Source organism: Telopea speciosissima, chromosome 6, assembly GCF_018873765.1.
Source record: "Telopea speciosissima isolate NSW1024214 ecotype Mountain lineage chromosome 6, Tspe_v1, whole genome shotgun sequence".
NCBI classification, from domain to species: domain Eukaryota; kingdom Viridiplantae; phylum Streptophyta; class Magnoliopsida; order Proteales; family Proteaceae; genus Telopea; species Telopea speciosissima.
The window spans coordinates 44,496,105-44,513,632 of record NC_057921.1 but is presented as its reverse complement, the minus strand read 5'-3'; the positions used below and the strand labels follow the sequence as shown (position 1 = coordinate 44,513,632).

The 17,528-nt window shown below is 40.1% G+C and overlaps 1 protein-coding gene across 1 annotated transcript; it reads left to right on the top strand.

The window, feature by feature from the left end:
- Positions 1–597: 597 nt before the first annotated feature.
- On the top strand, positions 598–1,826 carry LOC122663606 (chalcone synthase-like). Its single transcript, XM_043859206.1, has one exon. It carries the CDS (start codon positions 613–615, stop codon positions 1,786–1,788), a length of 1,176 nt encoding a protein of 391 aa, XP_043715141.1. The 5' UTR covers positions 598–612; the 3' UTR covers positions 1,789–1,826.
- The last annotated feature ends 15,702 nt before the right edge of the window (positions 1,827–17,528 follow it).

Below are 17,528 nucleotides of genomic sequence, written 5' to 3'. Positions count from 1 at the left end.
TGTGCTTGGGCGTGTGTTTGCATCCAAAACCCCAGACACAGCCCAACACGAAAAGACCTATGTTTTCCCCTGGAAAGGCAGAAAGGATCAGAGGCAGTGCCAAGTCAGCGTTCCTTTTCCCTTAAGTCTATTAAGCTAGGAAGGAAGAAGTATATGATCTGTAGTAGATACTTTCACCCATGTCCACAAATTGGTCAAACAAGGCGCCTGTAGATAACATTTTTTATTTTTATTTTTATTTTTATACAGAACCAAAACAATGCTATCAAGTCAAACATTCATAGGAAACTCCGTTCTCTCTCGGTTATCTCATATGCCATTTAGTAACCCACAGAAGTCAATATGAAGGAGTCTCATATTACTCTTAAGGACAACCTCTTTGACTTAATTTCAAAGAAATAATGGGTTTCAAAAAAAGGCTACTTCCAAGTCTAATATGATTGCATCACCCAATGGGTCCCATTCAATAAGCTAAGCTTCCGACTTCTATAAATCCCCAACCATATCTGTCTTGCTATTTCATCAAATCATCCATTGCTAGTTTCTACATATAGAGCCTTCCCTTCTATCTTAATTCATTCCTCTATTCCCGATTTTAGAACAAGAGAAGCAATGGGATCGGTTGGAGAAATCTATGAAGCTCAGCGCTCACAGGGTCCAGCCACAGTACTGGCCATTGGCACAACAAATCCATCCAACTGTGTCTATCAGTCTGAGTTCCCAGATTTCTACTTCAGATCCACAAAGAGTGAGCACATGATTGAACTGAAGGAGAAGGTCAAGCGAATCTGTGATAGATCAACAATCAGAAAACGTCATCTCTACATGACAGAGGAAATTATGGAGAAGAACCCCAACTTCTACAACTCTACGGCTCCAACACTTGATGCCCGCCAAGATATTATGATTGTTGAGGTTCCTAAGTTGGCTAAAGAAGCAGCTTTAAAAGCCATCAATGAGTGGGGGCAGCCCAAATCTAAGATTACCCATATTGTATTCACTACCATTTCTGGTGTTGATGCCCCTGGTGCCGACTTCCAACTCATCAAGCTCCTTGGCCTTTCACCGACCGTCAAACGTGTGATGATGTATCATCTAGGCTGCTACGGTGGTGGCAGTGTCCTCCGTGCTGCCAAAGACCTTGCTGAGAATAATAAAGATGCTCGTGTCCTCGTTGTTTGTTCGGAGTTAAACTCAGTTAGTGGTTTCAAGGGACCTACTGAGACCGACTTCCACACCTTACTTGGACAAGCAATCTTCGCAGATGGCGCTGCAGCTTTAATAGTTGGTGCAGATCCTGACACATCAGTTGAAAGCCCACTGTTCCAACTTTTCTCAGCAGGTACTCGAATTCTCCCAGACTCAGATGATATGGTTGAAGGTCACTTGCGTCAAACGGGTCTTTCAATAAGCTTATCCAAGGATGTAGCAAAAACTATTTCTGGGAACATCGAAAAATGCTTGGAGGAAGCATTCAACAAGATTGGCATTAGTGATTGGAACTCCATTTTTTGGGTGTCTCACCCTGGTGGACCTGCAATTTTGGACTTGATGGAAGCGACCCTTGGTTTGAAGGAGGAGAAACTGAAGGCATCAAGAAAAGTGTTGAGTGAATATGGTAATATGTCAAGCCCCACTGTGATGTTCATTTTGGATGAGATGAGAAATAAGTCTCTTAAGGAAGGAAAATCCACAACTGGAGAAGGGTTTGATTGGGGTGTGCTGTTAGGATTCGGACCAGGTCTAACTGTGGAGACAATTGTCTTGCGTAGCATTGGTACAATTTAATCTAGGCTTGCTAATCTTACCAATTTGTATTGGATTTTAGTTATACTCTGCTCTATGGGTTTTCTTGGGGTTTTCTGTATAGGACTATATTATATGCCTTCATTGCTTTGGGGGGTTTTTGGCATTTTTTTGTTCAGTAAGTCTCAAAGGCCCTCTTTCCTAAGTTTTGATTTTTGTAATTGTTTAAGTTTCTTTTAATAAAATACTACCTTTTTATTGAGAATACAAATGAGGATGTTGATCTTGCACATTGGCAAAGTGCTAGATATTATTAAGGGTGTTAATCAGTTTGGTTTCGATGTAATCGGTTCGGCTCAGCTCAGACTGTTTAATTAAATGGTCTCAACTTTGAAACCATAACCGAACCATTTATTAAACAGTTCAGTTCGGTAAACGGTTTCGATTTGCTTTTGGCACATTTATCTACATTTAAGAATGTTAAATGGTTTATTCAATTAAATGGTTCGATTCGATTCAAACAATTTAATTAAACAATCTCAATTTTGAAATCATAATCGAACCATTTATTAAACGATTTCACGGTTTCAATAAACAGTTTCGGTTTGAATTTGACACCCTTAGATATTATTAAGGATGGCTCGCATCCCAAAAATTTATACTCTGTTAGGTTAATTTGTTTATGTCATGACAAGAGGATCACCCAAATTCCTTCGTATGGGTTGATGAGTACCAACTTGATGTGCCTTATCAACCCTATGTTCCTTATTTGGTGCTACTACATCATGCAGAGGTGTTATTTTCTTTTTGTGGATGTTTAATGATTTGTTCCAAGTTCTAACTTTGTCAATAAATGACAGTATTTCTCTTGTTCATAGCACTTAAGAATGAACCACACAAGCAAAAAAAAATTTTTGGGTGAATAAAGTCCATTACTAATCAAACATAATATGTTCAAGTTCGTCCAAACAGTCAGAAGTTAAGGAGTGAATCCTAGCAAAATGAGAAAGTCTATCAACAGGTGCAATGTAAGATCTAGGTTGTTTTATAATTTTTACAGACCCTAGGGAAGCAATGAGGTGGGAGATATCATATAGCCAAGTTATGATGTGGTATGGCCAGGGATTGTCTTCCGAACTTGTAAACCAATTCTTGATCTCCTGTGAATCAGTCCACACAATCACTTGTTGACATTCCAGTGAAAATGCCTTCTGGAGCCTTTCATGGAGTCCTCGCAATTCTGCTTCTTGTGCTGATCCTACATGTCCATTGTTCATAGAAGAAGCAAACAATTTTTGGCTATAAATAATAAGATAACCCCAACCACCTTGAGAAGTTGATGGGCAGTAACTCCCATCCAATATAATGATACAAATGTCTTCCGATTCCAACCCTAAGTAAAAAGAAGGTGAAAGAGTATGGGGAGATAAGGGGATGTTATCTTGGGATCTAGACAGGTGTCCAGGCTCCTCCGTATCAAGAGATGGAGAGAGATACAAATCCTTTATCCATCTGTAAATATTATTTAACACAGTGTGGGGACTGGTCAAGTGATTGTGAAAAATTACTTGGTTCCGAAGGATCCAAATAAAATAAACAGTGATACAAACAGTGCTTAGAATATATTGTGCATGAGATTTAGATGTACCTCCACCTTTCAAAAGATTAGTAAACATGTCTAGGAAAGACTCCCCTATGATATATTCAGTTCTAATACCAAGAGGGGTTGCAGCCCAAATTCTCTTGGTGAAGTCACAAGAGAGGAAAAGGTGCCAAGGGGTTTTAGGTTGAGCTCGACAAAGAGGACAAAGAGGACACCACCCGCTGCATTGATTTAGCCAGAACAGTTTTGATTTAGTGGGGATACCATCATGGAGCAATCTCCATAATAAAAGAGAGAATTTGGGTGGTAATTTCAGTTTCCAAATTTCCTTCCAAAGGGGGTTAGCAGGGGCTGTGGAAGGGTGGGTTTGGTGGCTTAAAATGGCTACAATTTTCTTAGTAGTGAGCTTCCCAGATTTGGACATTGGAGAGAAAAGATGATCATCAAAAGGATATACTGGTAACGGTAAAGAAAGAATATTATGACAAACAGGTTGAGGGAAAAGGGAGTTCAGTAGAGGTAAGTTCCAAGTTCTGTTATGTAGTAGCTCATCTACATAATTAAACAAGGGGTTCCTTCCTACAACTTGATTTAGTGAAGTGAAAGGAGCAGAGGGTATCCAAGGGTCCTCCCAAATATTAATTTTGGAGCCATTACCGATTTGCCATCGGACCATTCCCCTCAAATTAGGAAGTACAGTTCAAATACTGTTCCAGGTCCAAGAGCCACATTTCAATCTAGCCTTAGGGTTGAGAAGTGTCACGCCTCTATCCCAGACAAAGGATATAATATAATATAAGGGGTGACTAGGATGACGCGTGTCATCCCATTAAGCTACTAGGATCACTGACACAGTGTCCCAACGCACAGTCATAACCAATATTAAAGCCATATAATATCAAAGTGCGGAAATAGAAGATTACATTCCAAAAGATCAATAGTTTTGCGCAAGCGTATAAAATCAAATAGTTACAAGATGTTCAAAGGCTAAATGATAAATACTATAATTAATACATTTTCTAAGCCCATCTAATAACTATCAACAAGGGTATAAAAGTAAATGTTTATACATGGGCTTTAAGCCCTAAAATAACAAAAGGGGAACAAGTCCTAAGTATCCTCACGCCGTAGGCACAATCGTCACAAGGACACCCGTCGCCATGTTCCTCAAACACAGCTTCCGGCTCCTCTGTACCTGCACCATGATCTAAAAGTGTGTACACGAAGGGGTTAGCTCCACTGAGGAGATGGGGATGCACAAACACACAATTCACATAGTCCAATGATACATGCACATGTTAATTCCATTTTTCCACCTATCACACAACTAAGTCAGAGGTATATGCTACTGTGACAACTCGGGAAACACCGCGGGTCGCTTAACTTATCGCCACAATGAACCCCAATTGTCACCAGGGGGCCTACGCAGGACAATGCCACCAAAATATCCCAGTGGCAAACCCCGATAACCATTACTACCATGATTGGCCTCTCCCACCTCCACAGAATCTGGAGTTCTGGTTACCCAACACCTAAACCCCTGTTGGTAAGGGTCGTAGCATAAGGGTGCAAAGTCCTAGCCGCAGATATACTACATGCAAGTCCTATCGTCCCGAGAGGTAATCCGGGCGCATCAACTTTTCATCTAGTTTAGCACCCGGGTACTAGCACGGCACGACGCATACAGTTCAATATGACATTCAATCAAAGGTAGTATATATGTATTCCGGGGTTCCGGCACCGGCATTCGCCGACACCGTAACCCAATAAGAAATGGAGAGCAACCACGACATCATCATATCAATCATTTAATAAAGTATGCAAATACACAAACATGCTTAATAAATTATACTAATAACATTATACATAATGCAAATATTAGTAACAAGCCCAAACAACTAAACCCACTCACAATATATGTTATGTCCCGAAGTTACAAGTTGTCGCCGCGATTAAGTAACACGTCACAAGATGGAAACTTTAAACCTAAATAAAGAGTGGGAACAGAATTAAATAAGTAAAGGGACGGATCCCCAAAAGGTCTTTCTTAATTCTTCTAAGTATAAGATTTTAGAGACAGGGTGGTTTTATGGGTGGTCTCATGCCCAATTCCTGAATCCACATATAAATCCTAGCTAACCAGGGGCTCAGGAAGGTCTCTGCCAAGTGCGGCTGCATCAGTGGTTTGTCTCAGGAAATGAAACCGCACATAAATCCTAGCTTTTCAGGGGCCTTCTCAAGGAGGTGGTTGCAAGGGTGGTTTCTCGTGGGTCTTGAAATCATATGTAAAACCACATACCTGCAGAACCAAAATTTGAAAGGTTTCTAATCAAGAGTTCTTTTCCCAAGGGGTTTAAAGGTAAGGAGGCTTCAAGGAAGCTTCCTCCTAGATCCAATAGGGTTCTAAGACCTCATTAGGTCCATATGTCTCAAAGGATTCAAGAGGGAAACCAAGGAGAACCTAATCTATAGCTTAAATAGAGTAGAAACCCTAGGTTCCTCAAATAGAATGAGATTGAGAGCTTTAGAGCAAGCCATGGAGTGAAATAACTCCACAATAACCAAAGCTAAGAGTTCCAATCGATCTTTGGATTCTAAGATAAACCCTAGATCGAATCTCCCATTTCCCAAACCCCAAAACCCAAAATAGAAGAAGAGAGATAGGATTTAATGGCTTACCTAACCTCCAAGATGGGAGAGCTCCACGTTTATGACTCCAAGAGGTGGGGTCTCAAGCCTCCAACTAAGCTTCTCCACCTTCCTCCTCCTTTTCTCCTTCCTCTTTCTCTCCTCCACGATTTAGGTTAGATAGGAGAAGTAATGAGGAATGAATGCTCTCTCCCCCTTTAGACTTATTTGTAGAAAATGGGCCTTGGGTTTTTTAAGTCAAATGGGTTAAGACATAAATAGGTCGACCCATGGTTTTATTTGGGAATTAGGAATGGAATAACCCATCCTTGGGTCAAATAGAGTTAAATGTGCCCTTAAGTTAAATGGGCCACCCAAGTTAAATGGGTTACCTAAGTTGGATGGGTCATTAAGCCAAATGGGTCATTTTAAGTTAAATGGGTCAACCCATTAGTTCTAAATAGGAAATAAGATTATTAAAGAATGGAGTCCACATGATATGGGGACACAAGTCCTTCACACGTTTCCCAAGGTAAACGGGACCCACAAACAAAATATCTTCTACTCAACTAAAATAACCCGGGAGGTCCAAACCTTGATCCGTACTTCGAGGACATCAATGAAAAAGGGTAAATAAATAAGATAAAGGGGCTGCATCTTATATCACAACTACCATGGTGCGTCACCCATGACTCTAAATAGTTTCCTTCACAGGCAAACCCGTACTGTGGTCAACAATTTTATAGTTGGGTTTGACCACCAGCGAGAACAGCTTACCAACATACGTGGCAGCGGTAACTACACGTCACGAAAAAGAAATAATAATTAATTATAATCCCGAGTGCGGGTATAACATCCTCCCCACCTTACAAGAAATTTGTCCCCAAAATTTGAGGCAGCTAGGGTCTCAAGGTATAAGGGTTGTTGAATGACAACATCCCAAGTCACACATATCTTAACTAAGTCAAAGGTCGGGTCAAGATGAGACAGTGCCTACATGGCACAACAAGTCAGGTTCTACAATTCCTTTTTTTTCCTTATAGGGTCACATTACCACAGGGGTGTGGTTCACAATAACCCTAGGTTCCATTGGGTTAAGGGTCAGCGGTTACAACACTCCAGATGTAACATAAGGCTTTACACACTAAAGTAAGCCACAAGGAACAAAAGTTCCCTAGGTCTTCCAGATCAGGTGATACCACTCTAGCCTTCACTACTTAGGTCATTATTGGATTACATGATTTAACCTGTCCATTTCCCAACATAGGGTTCACATTCTGAAGGTTTTCACATCTGGTTGTCTCATTACCTAACCCAACTTTAGAATGATTTAGAATATTGATGGAATCTCCTATTGTTCACTCCCAGTACGGAGGAAACATATTTGGTGACCCATTACTCCATTCATATCTGTTGTTGGAGGAGGTTTTGCTACATCCTTCAGTTTCTGCTTTCACAACCTTTAAACCTACTACATAGTTATCCCACAGGGAAGAATCCACATCAGTCCTCTTTCAAGAACCAATAACCTTTTAATAGTTTTGATCCAAGTTAGCTCTTCAAGCAGGTCTCAATAAATTAACCTACTCGATCATTAAATTCATTATTCATTACCCTAAGGTTTGGTCAACCAAGGTCAGGGCTCCAACTAGTTACACAGCAAGGTCGAGGTAAGGTCATACTTGTAGTATCATAAATTACATAGGTTGCCGGCCTTTAGGGCAGCATCGGATGCAAGCACGGTTGTAGGCAGGGCCTTGCATCCGCTCTTGCATTCGATCAAGGCATAACATAAATTTTGATGGTGTTCCTTAACCCAATTTGTCCCCCTTGGATCTTTAAGTCCCAAGGACAATGGAAGGGTATCCTAGGGTCCGATAGGGCCTGGTTATATCATTAAACTCATTGGGCTTAGAGAACTCAAGGGATTGAACTCTTAAAGGTCACGTTCTAGGATTTTGAGTAATGAAACCCAAACTCCTAGTCACACAAGTCCAAGGTTCTATGGGATATCTATATATATTTATATATTTTATTTTCACACCAATACATACGCCTAAATTCAATAATTACATTTACATCTCTATGGACATATCTGTCATCTAGATCAATCCACAAGAATAAGAAGTTCTCAGGTACGGTTCACTAGGTCCTTTTTTTTGGAAAGTCAAATCACGGTGTAGGACTTTCTCTATGAGACTAAACAAGGTTTGGATAAACCAAGTAAAGTTCAAGTAGAGTCGTCACTAGTTTGAGATGTTATGAATGACTTTCAAATACACGTGATCTTTATGGCTTACTCAAATAAACCAGCCCAAACCAGCCTATTACTTTCCTTTCCTAGTACCTACCCACAGGTTTAGATTCTACGCACCCCATTAAGGGTCTCTACCCTTATAGGTTTAGGTTTTCCTATCCATAAGGTTCGGGTCTTTAAATTCATAGGATCTAAGCTCTTCATCCTCAAAGGTAACTCTTCTCCTTTTATATAAGAGAGGAGTCACAGCGGTTACCAATGCCTGCTAGTTCTTATTAGCTGGCCCAGTCGGGTACAAGTCCTAACCTCTTTCAATTTAAAGGTATTAACTAGACTTAAGTGGTCCACACAAATGGGTCACACAACAGGGGTGTCTGATCTAGGGTATAGGCACATAATCATTCCATATAAGTGTGGTTAAAGGTCTCTAAAACAAGCTCAAAATCTTAAAAGAAATCGGGTGGACTCACGAGTTGTGTCAGTACTCTGGGTCCGTTCATGGCTCCTCCGTGAAAATAGGGAGAGAGGACTAACGGACGGATGTGGAATGCGAATCCGTTCATTCGTCCGATCTCAAAAGTCTCAATGGCCGAGAGGGTTTAAGTCAAACGGATTTACGGACGGACGCATGAGTGTGGATCCATTCGTTCGTCTGTTCGCAGAATTTTAACAAAACAAAGCCGCGAGTTTTAAAACTCACTTTTGGCTCCAAAGAAGGGACATCACCTCAGGGAGAAAAAAAACTCTATAGGGACTTCCGTTCAAGCTTTCCTTGGGTGGTTTTCTTGTAATCTTAAGCCTCAAGGTTCAACTCTTACTTGTTCAAAATATGGCTTTCTTTCCATTCCTACTTTCTCTTTTCTTGGATTTGGGATGGATTATTTTAAGTCGTGATCAAGTCTTGATTTTGCTTGTAATCCCATAGTCATGTACACCAAATCCATGCCAAATTGATTGGGACTAGGATTTTTGGGTGTAAATTAACCCTATTTGATCGATTGCACTAAGTTGTTGAATCCTTATTTAATTATTGCATCTTTTATAAATTTTCAAATCTTTACAAGCATTTTAGATATTGTTGTTATATTTGTCATGTCTAGTTGAATTTTACTTGGATTATGTCTAGGTTTTGGTTGTGATAAAATCCTAACTTCACAATGTTTTGGGAAAACTCTTCAAGTTCAAGATTAATTCTTATGCATGCCTTAAAATCTCATAGAAAATTATCCCATTGTCTTATCTTCAAGCATCTTCTCTTGTACACAAGATTGTTGATAAAATCCTTGAATTTCTCCTCTCTTCCTCAGATAAATAATTCTTATCTCTTGTTTGGATATTTTCATCCAATAACTTGCTTGTTTGGTATTGGTTGGGATGTAAAGTAGTCAAAAGCACATGTTGTTCACATTGGTCTCATTATTCATATCCATGCACTAGAGATCTCAAATGGATTTTACATGTGCATTGATCTTATTCATTTCTCTTCACTCCAAATATCTTCCTATGGTTATCATGTCTCATTTTTCCTTATAAGTTTTTGTTGCAATATAGTTCCCATATCTTGTAGACATTTCACTTCTATAATTTTATTTGTTAAACATAAAGCTTAAATTACTAGGGTAACATAGGTCACAAGGGGGGCAAGGAGAAACAACAGATGAAGGTAACAAACACAAAAAATAGGTTGGTTAAACCAAATAGGGCCAAAAATCCTTTCTGGCTTGGGCGGTTTTATGCCTGGTTTTACTCAAATATGAAACCGTAGGTAAATCTGCTTGAGACTGAAACCAGAATAAATAGCCTCAGCTAAGCACGGATTTTTAAGTGATTTTTACCTAGGCTGAAACCGTATGTAAAATCGTCGAGCCTTTTTCTTTAAATTTAAAGTTCACGATTTAAAGGCTCATTTCCCTCCTTTCAAAACACAACTCTAAAGCTCTGGAGAAATCCCAACCGCGATCGTACTTGCTCTCTCCTCACTTCTTGGTGGATTTTGGTGCTCCAAATTACTCCTCAACAACATCCAATCACATTCAAGTAAGATCTCTCTCTCTCCCATCGATTTCTTTCTCTTGGAGAAACCCCAAAACACGATTTCAGGTTTGGAAACTTGGGGTTTTTGCTTCCCTTTTGCTTAGTATGCTATTTGTAACCTAATCTTAACCATTTTCTCACCATAAGCAACTATACAAGGGCGTGAACACGATCTTAGCATCTAACTCAAGGATTTGGGTTGGATTTTGGAAAAACCCAAACCCTAGACCAAAATTTCTGTTTTCTTTTGCCATATTTGAATCTGTTTTGCCATATAGGCTTAGTCTACACTATTTTGAGTTGTCACCAGCCATCATTACTTGTTTCTCAAGATTCAAACTTCCAACCATAAAATCTAAATATTTTCTTTAAAGTTCAAGGCATGCTATATGATTGCATTCACATAGTGGCCATGCATTCCCTTTTTCCCCAACTTCTTAGATCATAATTTGATAAAATCAGAATCTTCTAGCCTAAGAATCCTGCTGTAATTTAATTGTTTTGGGAAAAGAATCAAAGGCTAGGTTTTAAACCTTATAGATTTATATTGATCATCCTACTTAGGCTTTAGCATTCAAGGTACTAATTTGTTATCAATCTTAACTTTTGGCTGTAGGTTAAGAGTATCTAATGGCTCCAAGAACACGACGTGCATGGGTTGAACAAGTTGCACTAACTGTTCTAGATCCACTATGGTTTCAAAAGATAGAGGACCAAGAGCTTTACCGAGACTACTTTCGCTTCAAAAATATAATGGAAGGGCGGGATGTAGTGTTGGATGATCTCAAGGCTTTCAAAATGGAGCAGAGATTTGAGGAATTGGGGTAGACCAACATTCTCAACCTTCCTGAACCATACTACCCAAAACTCATCTGACATTTCTAAGCAAATCTGGACACCAAGAACCCGGACGCACAAAATTATCAGATTATTTCATATGTCAAGGGGGTCCCTATAGCCTTCACAATAGCACAGTTAGCGGGGATTCTTAATGTGTCTATTGGGGAAGCGAAGACCTATTGCACACCGGGAAAGAACCCCTATACCTTCATCAAGCGGGAGATATTGACATTCTGACGGCCATCAGGCGACTGAACCTATGAATAGTGGATGGCTTCAATGAGGTCACAAAGCAGCTCTCCGACCAGACTCGGCGCCTAGAGGGTATCGAGAGAGGGGTAGATGACATCAACACCTTTCTTGGTCGCGGTGGTGGCGGTGGTGCAATCGTCTAGCCCAGCTTTCTCTCAACAAATTGAAGTTATCCCGGATCAGTTCTTCTAGTTCTTATCTTAGGATGAACAACTGGGAACTTTTAGAAATGATGGACTTGTATATTTAATCTGAGACTAACAGAATCAAATGTTTGAGTTGGAACAAATGAGATCTTGCATTCTGAGTTGGGAAAGACACAGTTATGCCTAAACAGAGAATTTGGAACAATTATGGTGTTTAGATTGATATCTTTTGATTAAGTAGGATGAAGTCATATATTTTTATTGGAATGGATAAAATCATGAATGTTGAAATGAGAAGGATATGGTTGCCTTCTAGGAAGATTTAGAACAATTGGATATTTGTAATTAATCTTATATGTATCTCTATGTATTTGCTTAATTCTCTCTTGTTTAAATCATTGTTGATAATTGTGCTTGGTTATAATTGATTCATTATTGTTTATGAATTATAACATATAATTGTCCATCTATGACCTACTTAAGACTCAACCAAACAATTACATAGTTGTAGCTTAACAGCCTATGGTTCAAGTCCTAAGTTCCATGTTGCCTATTATCTTCTAAGTTTTTGTTTCATCACAATTAGTCTTCTCCTATGTCTGCACACAATTATTTATGTTCTTGAAGATTTTTTTTTAGTTTAGAACCTAATTGTGGAAAGTAAATCAAGAGTCCGCGAGACTGTGGTTGGTGCAGAGCATCATTGCTCTGATACCACTCTGTCACGCCCCTATCCCAGACAAGGGATATAATATAATATAAGAGATGACTAGGATGACACGTGTCATCCCATTAAGCTACTAGGATCACTGGCACAGTGTCCCAACGCACAGTCATAACCAATATTAAAGCCATATAATATCAGAGTACGAAAATAGAATATTACATTCCAAAAGGTCAATAGTTTTGCGGAAGCGTATAAAATCAAATAGTTACAAGATGTTCAAAGGCTAAATGATAAATACTGTAATTAATATATTTTCCAAGACCATCTAATAACTATCAATAAGGGTATAACAGTAAATGTTTATACATGGGCTTTAAGCCCTAAAATAACAAAAGGAGAACACGTCCCAAGTATCCTCATGCCGTAGGCACAATCGTCATAAGGACTCTCGTCGCCATGTTCCTCAAACATAGCTTCCGACTACTTCGTACCTGCACCATGATCTAAAAAGTGTGTACACGAGGGGGTTAGCTCCACTGAGCCAGTGAGGGGATGGGGATGTACAAATACATAATTCACATAGTCCAATGATGCATGCACATGTTAATTCTATTTTTTCACCTATCACACAACTAAGTCAAAGGTATATGCTACTGTGACAACTCGGGAAACACCATGGGTCGCTTAACTTATCACCACAATGAACCTCAATTATCACCAGGGGGCCTACGCCGGACAGTGCCACCAAAACATCCCAGTGGCAAACCCCGATAACCATTACTACCATAACTGGCTTCTCCCACATCCACAGAATCTGGAGTTCTGGTTACCCAACACCTAAACCCCTGTTGGTAAGGGTCGTAGCATAAGGGTGCAAAGTCCTAGCCGTAGATATACTACATGTAAGTCCTATCGTTTCGAGAGGTAATCCGGGCGCATCAACTTTTTATCTGGTTTAGCATCCGGTACCAGCACGGCACGGTGCATACAGTTCAATATAACATTCAATCAAAGGTATTATATATGTATTCCGGGGTTCCGACACCGACATTCGTCGATACCATAATCCGATAAGAAATGGAGAGCAACCACGACATCATCATATCAATAATTTAATAAAGTATGCAAATGCACAAACATGCCTAATAAATTATACTAATAGCATGATACATAATGCAAATATTAGTAACAAGCCCAAATAACCAAACCCACTCATAATATATGTTATGTCCCAAAGTTACAAGTTGTCATCGCGATTAAGTAACATGTCACAAGATAAGAACTTTAAACCTAAACAAATAGTGAGAACAGGGTTAAATAAGTAAAGAGATGGATCCCCAAAAGGTCTCTCTTAATTCTTCTAAGTATAAGATCTTAGAGACAGGATGATTTTATGAGTGGTTTCATGCCCAATTCCTGAATCCACATGTAAATCCTAGCTAACCAGGGGCTCAGGAAGGTCTCTGCCAAGTGCGGTTGCACCAGTGGTTTATCTCAGGGAAATGAAACCGCACATAAATCCTAGCTTTCCAGGGGCCTTCTCGGGGAGGTGGTTGCAAGGGTGGTTTTTTGTAGGTCTTAAAACCATATGTAAAACCACATACCTGCAGAACCAAAATTTGTAAGATTTCTCACCAGGGGTTTCTTTTCCAAGGGGTTTAAAGGTAAGGAGGCTTCAAGGAAGCTTCCTCCTAGGTCCATTAGGGTTCTAAGACCTCATTAGTTCCATATATCCCAAAGGATTCAAGAGGAAAATCAAGAAGAACCTAATCTATAGCTCAAATAGGGTAGAAACCCTAGGTTCATCAAATAGAATGAGATTGAGAGCTTTAGAGCAAGCTATAGAGTGAAATAACTCCATAATAACCAAAGCTAAGAGTTTCAATCGATCTTTGGGCTCCAAGACAAACCCTAGATCGAATCTCCCATTTCCCAAACCCCAAAACCCAAAATATAAGAAGAGAGATAGGATTTAATGGTTTACCTAACCTCCAAGATAAGAGAGCTCCACGTTTATGGCTCCAAGAGGTGGGGTCTCAACCCTCTAACCAAGCTTCTCCACCTTCCTCCTTTTCTCCTTCCTCTTTGTCTCCTCCACGATTTAGGTTAGATGGGAGAAGTAATGAGGAATGAATGCTCTCTCCCCCTTTAGACTTATTTGTAGAAAATAGGCCTTGGGTCTTTTAAGTCAAATGGGTCAAGAGATAAATGGGTCAACCCATGATTTTATTTGGGAATTAGGAATGGAATAACCCATCCTTGGGTCAAATAGAGTTAAATGGGCCCTTAAGTTAAATGGGCCACCCAAGTTAAATGGGTCACCTAAGTTGGATGGGTCATTAAGTCAAATGGGTTATTTAAGTCAAATGCGTTATTTTAAGTTAAATGGGTCAACCCATTAGTTCTAAATAGGAAATAAGATTATTAAAGAATGGAGTCCACATGATATGGGGACACAAGTCCTTCACACGCTTCCCAAGGCAAGCGGAACCCACAAACAAAATATCTCCTACTCAACTAAAATAACCTGGGAGGTTCAAACCTTGACCCATACTTCGAGGACATCAAGGGAAAAGGATAAATAAATAAGACAAAGGGGCTACATCTTATATCACAACTACCATGGTACGTCACCCATGACCCCGAATAGTTTCCTCCACAGGCAAACCCGTACTGTGGTCAATAATTTTATAGTTGGGCTTAACCACCAGCGAGAATAGCTTACCAACGTACATGGCAGCGGTAACTATACTTCACGGGAAGAAAATAATAATTAATTATAATCCCGGATGCGGGTGTAACAAGAAGAGAGTTGTTTGGAAAATATCTGCCTTTAAGCACTTTGACCCAAAGAGAATGAGGTTCAATTAGTAATCGCCAGCCTAACTTTATAATAAAGGCACGATTGTGGTTCCAATGGGTACGAATACCCAAACCCCCCTGATTTTTATGTTGGCATATGGAGTTCCAAGGTATAAGGGAGAGTCTTTTACCTGATGATGATTTTCCACCCCAAAAAGCATAACTAATCGAATCGAGTTTGGAACAGATGGTTTTTGGGAGGAGAAAACAAGACATATAGAAAATAGGTATGGAGTGAAGAACAGATTTGATTAGAGTGAGTCTACCCGCTTGGGAGAGAAATTTGGTTTTGCAATCAACCAATTTATTTATGACATGATTTAGAATAGGAGTTAGGCATCTGTTCCTAGATCTAGCATGAAATAATGCTGTACCAAGGTATTTGGAGTCCTCCCCCATTATCTGCATATCCAGAGCTTTGCAAATCTCAGTTTGTAAACCCTTGGGTGTATTTTTACTAAAGAAGATGCTTCTTTTGGCCAAATTCAGCTGTTGGCCCGAGAGGGATTCAAAAAGATTTAGGATGGCTTTGAGAGTGTGCACATCTTTCAAACTAGCCTGACAAAATAGGAATGTATCATCAGCAAAAAATAGATGGGTTATTTCGGTACCATATCGAGAAATTTTGATGCCCTTAAAAAGGTTCATTTGCCTATAAGTTTGTAACAATCGAGATAGACATTCTATGGTAAAGAGGAACAGGTAAGGACTTAGAGGGCACCCTTGCCTGAGGCCACGGGAAGGTTGGAAAAAATCAAAGGCACTCCCCTGTAACTTTATAGAAAAAGAACAGTTCAAAAGTGAAGAGAGAAGCTGAGTCCAGTGAGAATCAAAGCCAAGGTATCGAAAAAGAGTGAGAAGGAAGCTCCATTCAACTCTGTCATACACCTTAGACATGTCAAGCTTTAGAGGTATGTACCCGGTCTTACTGTTATACTCGTACCCCAAATATCCCCTTATACCTGGGGCAATCCAAACCTTATCCAACTGGTAATGCCTTATGGCCATGGTCAACACTGATGACCTTGAACTAAAAATATTATAATAAGAACCCCCTCGAAGTTTTGGACGTGTGGGCCAAAGCTCCGTCATTATCCTTAAAGTTTGGGCCTTGACAGCAGCATCAGAGTCACGAACGGATTCACTCTTATAAAATCCGCTCGAGGATCCACCCATGCTGTCATCTGCCTTTTTGGGTTATTTTCCTGTGGGGCCTACACCCCCGTGTCCCAGACACCCTAATTTGACCCTTGAACCATATGGATCCCTACCCTTACCATTTATTGGTCAAGTGGAGCCCACAAAGCCTAACCTAATGAAATAATGGGTTTTAATAACCTAGTTAAAACCAAATAAGACCTAAAGGCTAATAGGTCTAAATGAGGCTTGGACCCAACCCAAACAGACCCTACTTAACTAAATGGACCTAAGGCCATGACTTGGACCAAACATGGCCTAATGCCTAACCCAAAACCCATTTTGAGCTTAAGGGCTAAACTACATTCTATGACTCCTAACCAAACACACCCTAGGGACCCTTCTAAGCCCTTAAAGATAAAGGAATTCCCTTTATTCCCTTATCTCTCCCCCTCCCAAACAAATCGTGGAGGAGAAGAGACAAAAGAAGGAGGAGGAGGAAGGAAAGGGAAGAAGTAGAAGTGAAAGAGGAATGAGAGGGGAAGGGAAGAAGATGGGAGCTATGCCAAAATGGCTGCCTACCCCACATCTCCTTCTCTTGCTGTCCGGACGAAGGGAGAAGAAGAAGGTGAAGGATAAGAGATGGAAAGGAAGGGAAGAGGCCAAGGGGGCTCACTTAGCCTTGGGTTTCACTTCGCCATTGGAGAACCTCACCAAGGTAAACTCCCCAAACCTAGCTCTTCCCTATTTTCATTTGATTTTGGTGGATTCCCTGAGCTTGGACTGACCTAGAGTTCCATTTGGGACTCAAGGTGGAGCTCGGTCCCTAGTTGGAGCTCTAATGGAGCTGACCTAGGTCTGGTTTGAACCCTTTGGTGCTGCATTTGCAGCCATGGCTGTTAAATCCCTGATTTGAACTTGAAACCCAACCCTTGGACCCCAATTGAGACCAAACCTTGTAGGATCTTGGATCCTTGAGGTGAGCCTAGGATCTAGTGACCCTGGGAAGGCTTAAACACACCCTCCATGACCCTGAGGTGCTAAGGACCTCCAAGCTTCAAGTTGGAGCTGCAGCTCTTTAAAATTGTTTGAATTAAAATAATACCGCAAGCGTACGGGTCAATCGTAGCTACGGGTCGAACACGAGGAGATATACGCCACTCTATTTAACTAACTTAAAAGTAATGCAAAGTGAACCAAATTAAAGTGTTAAATTAAACTAAATTAAATTAATGAAAATTAATGCATCCTAACTCATAAGCATCTAACAAAATTAAGGGATTAAATTGGCATGCTAACACATGAGCATCTAACCTATCAAACTAACGCAAATTGAAAGGAATAAAAATGCAGCCA